A 5,960-nucleotide genomic window follows, 5' to 3' on the forward strand; every position below is an offset into this window, starting at 1 on the left:
TGGAGTTTCTTAAAGTTTCTTCATGGAACCAGATGAAATAAAGAAACCTAAAAAAAACTTAATTTTTAAGAGTATATATCCCTTTACAGTAGTTTCCAGATTTGTTATTTCTTCTGAATTACATTTTTCATAAGAGCTGCCAAAATGCTGTACTAAATGCTCAATATCTGTATCACCCTAGCAAATCCTACATATTAAGAAGCTGCACAAAAAGAGTGCTAATGCGAATATCTTAAATATCTTCTGAAAACAGCGAGGCGTTGCAGATGTAGGGTTCTTTTTGGCCCTCATCTTCTTCCAGCAGTTTCTCAAGGGCCAGAGTGCCCTCGGGGGCTGGGGGAGTCTCCACCTGCTGAGGCTCCAGTTCTGGTGAGAGTACCGGCAAGGTCAGAGGCACTGGGAAGAGCTGGGGGGCTGACAGGGCCGCTGGCATTGAGGGGCCCTGCACAACGGAGCCGGAGATAGTGGATAAAGGCTGAGCCCAAGGGATATACGTAAAGGAGGAGTCCGGGACCTCCACCTGAGGCAGGGCTGAGCTGGAAGTACTCATGGTCTAATAGGGAACCAGATATGGGACTAGTTAACATCTTCAGACATTAAATAATAGCAGTGGCTTAGCATCAGTCTGTGGCTCACCGCAAGGTTGGTGAAGAAAGGTGTGTGTAACGTCAGCATGGGGGAAGGGCCCACCACAGTGTAACTGGGACAGATCGGCTGGACGTACATATCCATGTGGGACGGGATGGCAGGATCGTGGTGTTGGTCTGGAGGAGTCCAGTGACTCAGAGGTTGAAGAGCAGATGTGCTAGTGGTCTGGGCTATCCATCCTGTGCAGAGCCCACTGACATCCACTAATGAATCATTAAGGCAACTCTGGTTGACTTCTACGAAACTAGAAGACCCTTTCAGAGAGGAAAATAAGCATGAAAAGGATTTGCATTACTCAATGAAAAAAGAAAGTTCATACTGTATGTTACTTACCTGCATGTGTGTATGATGGCAAAGTGTTGTTGGGAACCATCAACTAGAAAAAGTACAACATAATTACATTTTCTAAATATTCTTGACTCAAGATACATTTACCTGAGAAGCAAAATGATTTAAGATATTAAAGTCAAGATCAAAATTTTGTTTGTTTTTGCTTAAAACAAGAAAAAATATCAGTCAATGGGGTAAGAAAAATAATCTTAAGATTAGACGTACTGGATGAACGGTAAATTATCCACAGAAGTACAAGTAGAATACACATAATAATGTTATCTTCAATAGACGGCTCGCATGGCTTTGTTTTGAATTGCTCGTGTTACTTAGCATTGGCCAGCCATTCTTACAGTTCGATGTTAAGAATGAAATGTGACAATTCATGTTTAAATTTCATGCTTGGAAAGGGTTAATTTTGTACACTGCTTACACTTCATATTTGTTAAACATTACAATTTTTCTTGTTGCTTTATAGAGACAAATATTGAAAGTATTCTACCCTCGGGATTCAGTAAAGGGTCTAACCTCATTCAATCAGGACTGGGATATCAGTGAGTATTGTCTAGAAAAGATGGCCTTGATTCCACAAAGCTAAAAATGTATGTATTCCTTTTCTGGTGAGCACATTTGAATAGAAGAAACTCAGGAGTTTACAAGAACACATTGAAGACAAGAAAACATTGTCTGTCAGGGTCAGCAGGAAGGGATCCAAATGCAGAGTGAGTGAAACAAGATTTATTGAAGACACACAAGTTCACAGCACAGGGGTTGACAATCTTGAGACAGCTCCAACCAGCAGGGAAAGGTCAATGCCCTGAGGGGTAGACAGACTGAGGGTTCCACAAAGCTAAAAATGTATGTATTCCTTTTCTGGTGAGCACATTTGAATAGAAGAAACTCAGGAGTTTACAAGAACACATTGAAGACAAGAAAACATTGAAACCGCAACAAACTGTCAGGGTCAACAGGAAGGGATCCAAATGCAGAGTGAGTGAAACAAGATTTATTGAAGACACACAAGTTCACAGCACAGGGGTTGACAATCTTGGGACAGCTCCAAGCAGCAGGGAAAGGTCAATGCCCTGAGGGGTAGACCGTCTGAGGCACAGTCTCAGTCGTTGGTTAAATCGGGGCGGAAAGATGGGGAGAAACCCAGAGCAGAGAACAGCAGAGCATGCAAGCAGAGTGAAGGGAAGGCACAGTCTCAGTCGTTGGTCAAATCGGGGCGGAAAGATAGGGAGAAACCCAGAGCAGAGAATAGCAGAGCATGCAAGCAGAGTGAAGGGACTCAAAGCAGGCAGCATCAGAGATTCGGTTCTCAGCACCAGGCTTGGTTGGCGGCCCACCTTGGGGAACCAACAGGCAGGGAGTCTCAGACTGGAAGAGCAGGACTGGAGGGAAAACACAAAACACCAACTCAGCGCAACACAGAGAAACAACATTATGTACAAAAGGGGGGAAAATAAAATAAAAGTAAAACTAAACAAAAACGTAATGTAAATATCTAGGTTTAGACTAAAAAAAAAACTACTAAAGTAAAATCTAAACAGCTCAGGAGTAGGAACAAGATTAATGAACAACTAAATAAGATGTTACAAGTAAATTAAAGCAAGATACTAAAGAACAAAACCAAAATCAGGAGACTGAATAATCAAGAGCAAAAACTACAACAAGGATACACAATAGCAGGGTAAGACTGGAATATAGAGCAGCAAGTCAGTAACTGTCTCTATGGCACAAGACGAACCAGCAACCACAAGAGGAAAAACAGCACAATATAAAGGGAGGAAAGTACACGAGGGACAGGTGAGCCCAATTACAGAAACGAGGACAAGACAAGGCCTAAACAAGTGGGTGTGACCAAGGGAAACAAGGAGGTGGGACCACAGGAACACATGGCAAGCATAAACGAAGACAAAACAATGTGTGCAAACACAAGACAAACAAAGAAACATTAAATAACGACAACACAGACAAAGCTGCCAGGGCAGAGCCCTGACACAAACCAGTAAGAGACGAAAAGAGATGAGAGATGACTTAAAATAGAGGAAGAAAGGTTACATTGTAGCTATATATTTGAGTTAACTAGCCTGTTGAAAATTATAATATTACTGCAGTGTTTGTCTCTTTGCAAGGCCAATTTCTACATGGACTGTTTTACTCAGTGGATTCTTTAAACCAATCTGTTAATCAGTATGTTTATGAAATAATTTCAGAATAAATCTATATTTTATGTCCATGTATGTAGGTATTTAGTAACATCTGGCAGGATATGTTGCAGCCAGTTGTCTTCACCACAGTTTATTTAACAATAACAATGACAAGCTGGCTATACATTACATTTTACACAACAGATCAAAAACAATTAAGGTGTAGCACAATGTGATACCTTTGTAAAATGATTTACATGTCAGGACAAGTCGTTACACTTAAATTCCACTTAAACAGATGATAGGGACTTTTGTTTAAGACCTGGTAGTTTGGATCAAGTAGTTTGCTGTATGTGGCCCCCAATCCAACAATGGCCGATCTGTTTAAAAACACGTCTCCAAACCGAGAGAGGTGTTGACTGAAATTGCAGAGAGCACATGGAGGGGCTGGCTTACAGACAACCTAGTTGACACTTAAAGTAACAGAGAGCAGGTCTAGTTCTCTTGTGTGGTTTCACTTATTGCTATAATATGTAATGCCTCTTGGGAAGCAATTACTAACTCAAGTGTCGTCAGAATAGCTTAAAGAGCATTTGTAAACAATCAGGCTGGCATTAGAAGAGCCGTAAAGAGGTTTCATAAGATCTCATGCTTTTCTACAGTTTGCTAAAGGCAATTAACAGAGTTCGGCCCATTATGTGATTTCATTGTGAGAAGGAGGCTGTTGAGTGTGTGTGTGTATATGTTTTTATGTGTTGTCAAGAATAATTAGAAGGTTGGTAGGCAAGTCTCTTGGCAGATCCACAACCGGATTTGCATAGGCCCTATGCTCAACCCCTCCGGCTGTGTGGGGGAATAGTTTAACTGTCACGGAAAAACACCTGGATTATATAAAACCAAAATCCCCTTGGAGTTTGGAGAGCCTGCCTTTCTGCACTCAGTAATGTCAAGCTAACATTGATTTAGCAATATTTCACAATCCTATAATAAATTTGAGATAGAGTTAGCCTATTAGCAGGATTTTATTGTGAAATTTTAACCTCTTCCATTAAAATGACATTTGAACAGTGTTGCTAGACTTTTAAAGTGAGCTTATCTCAACATGTCCAAGCAGTATTTTGCAATACTTTGCAATCCAATAATCAATTTGAGAGTTTTCAGTACTTCTGGGCTCCATGAACTGACCTGATTCGTGTCTGCTATTTTAACAACTACAATTAAATGGATAGTTCACCCATAATGAAAGTTCTGTCATCTTTACATTTACTCACCTTCATGTCATTCCAAACCTGTGCTTTACTTCTTCTGTGGAACGTAAAAGAAGATATTTTGAGAAGGTCCTACAGGTTTGAAACGACATGAGGGTGATTAAATCACGATATAATTTTTTTGGGTAAACTATTTCTTAAGTGACACAATCAGCAAACAATCAGCCATCTTTTAAACCCAAGGTCCTCTTTTCTTTCATAACTAATCTTTTAACATTAATTTCTGTATATACTGGTACATTTTTAACATTTCAAGATAAATAACATTACATTAAAGTTAAATTAAAACAACATCTATTTTTTATGTACAAATATGCTTAACAATGACCAATAGTATAAAATAACATGAACCTAGATTAATAAATCTGTAAAGAAGTATAGTTAATTCATGATTCCTAATGCACTGAATAATGTTAACGAATTGTACATTTAGATTTGCATTTAGTCATTTAGCAGATGCTTTTATCCAAAGCTACTTACAAATGAAGTAAATGTAAGCAATCAAAATCAACAAGAGAGCAATGATATGCAAGTGCTATAACAAGTCTCAGTTAGCTTAACACAGTACACGTAGCAAGTTTTTTTTATTTTTTATTATATAATAAATAAAAAGAAAACAGATAGAATAGAAAAAGAATAGAGCAAGCTAGTGTTAGAGGCCCTTTTTTTGCATGTTTTTTTGCACTCAGAGCAGTATTAACTACATATAAATAAAACAAACACTGTCATTTATGACTGAGTCTAAAACAGAAGCATTCAACAACATAATTTGTAGCACTTTATACTTTGTAACATTTCAGTGTTACTGTTATATACTACGCATCATCGCATGCATCTCATTTAGTTTATTTTTAAACCTAGTGTCAGTCACTATTTTTTTGCCTGTAAAGCACTTTGAACTGCGTTGATCTGGTAGGAAAAGGGCTATATAAATAAAATATGACTGACTGATTGATTCAACACACACACACACACTGTTCTCTCTTGTCTTGTATTGTAAAGTGTTAACATTTTTTTCACTGTATGGTAACTTAGAGTTAGCCAATTAACAGTATTTTATTGTGAAATTGTAACCTTCTCTTCCATTAAAATGACCTTTAAACAGTGTTGCTATGACTTTTAAAGTGAGCTCATCTCAACATGTCCATGCAATATTTTGCAATAGTTTGCAAATCTTATAACCAATTTGAGAGTTTTCATTTCTCCTGGGCTCCATTATTTGTCATATTAACAACTGCAATTAAAGGGATAGTTCACCCAAAAATGAAAATTCTGCCATCATTTACTTTACCTTCATGTCATTCCAAACCTTTGCTGTTTATATCTTCTGTAGAACGTAAAAGAAGATATCTTGAGAAATGTCTCAGAGGTTTTTTTTTCCCCATACAGTGGAAGAACCAAGACTGTTTGATGCATTAGGACTTGCGTTTACTGACCTAATAAACTCTTTTGGAGTCAAGCAAAACGTCACCAGGCCCACTCATCATTTTAATCATACGCTAGATTTAATTATATCGCATGGAATTGATCTTACTGATATAGATATCGTACCTCAAAGTGA

The 5,960-nt window shown here is 38.2% G+C and overlaps 1 protein-coding gene across 2 annotated transcripts in view; it reads right to left on the reverse strand.

Moving 5' to 3' along the window:
• Positions 1 to 214: 214 nt before the first annotated feature.
• Positions 215 to 5,960, reverse strand: part of LOC107597594 (POU domain class 2-associating factor 1-like) — an 18,920-nt gene continuing 13,174 nt past the window's right edge. For both annotated transcript variants that reach the window (XM_016288741.1, XM_016288739.1), the window contains exons 3-5: positions 982 to 1,024; positions 637 to 902; positions 215 to 553 (exon numbers count right to left, since the gene is read on the reverse strand). In XM_016288741.1, coding sequence (XP_016144227.1) covers positions 233 to 553; positions 637 to 902; positions 982 to 1,021 — 627 coding nt within the window. In that variant the 5' untranslated portion in view covers positions 1,022 to 1,024 and the 3' untranslated portion in view covers positions 215 to 232. The remainder of the gene's footprint in view (positions 554 to 636; positions 903 to 981; positions 1,025 to 5,960) is intronic.

The sequence above is a fragment of the Sinocyclocheilus grahami genome, unplaced genomic scaffold, assembly GCF_001515645.1.
Source record: "Sinocyclocheilus grahami isolate Dianchi unplaced genomic scaffold, SAMN03320097.WGS_v1.1 scaffold233.1, whole genome shotgun sequence".
Taxonomy (NCBI): domain Eukaryota; kingdom Metazoa; phylum Chordata; class Actinopteri; order Cypriniformes; family Cyprinidae; genus Sinocyclocheilus; species Sinocyclocheilus grahami.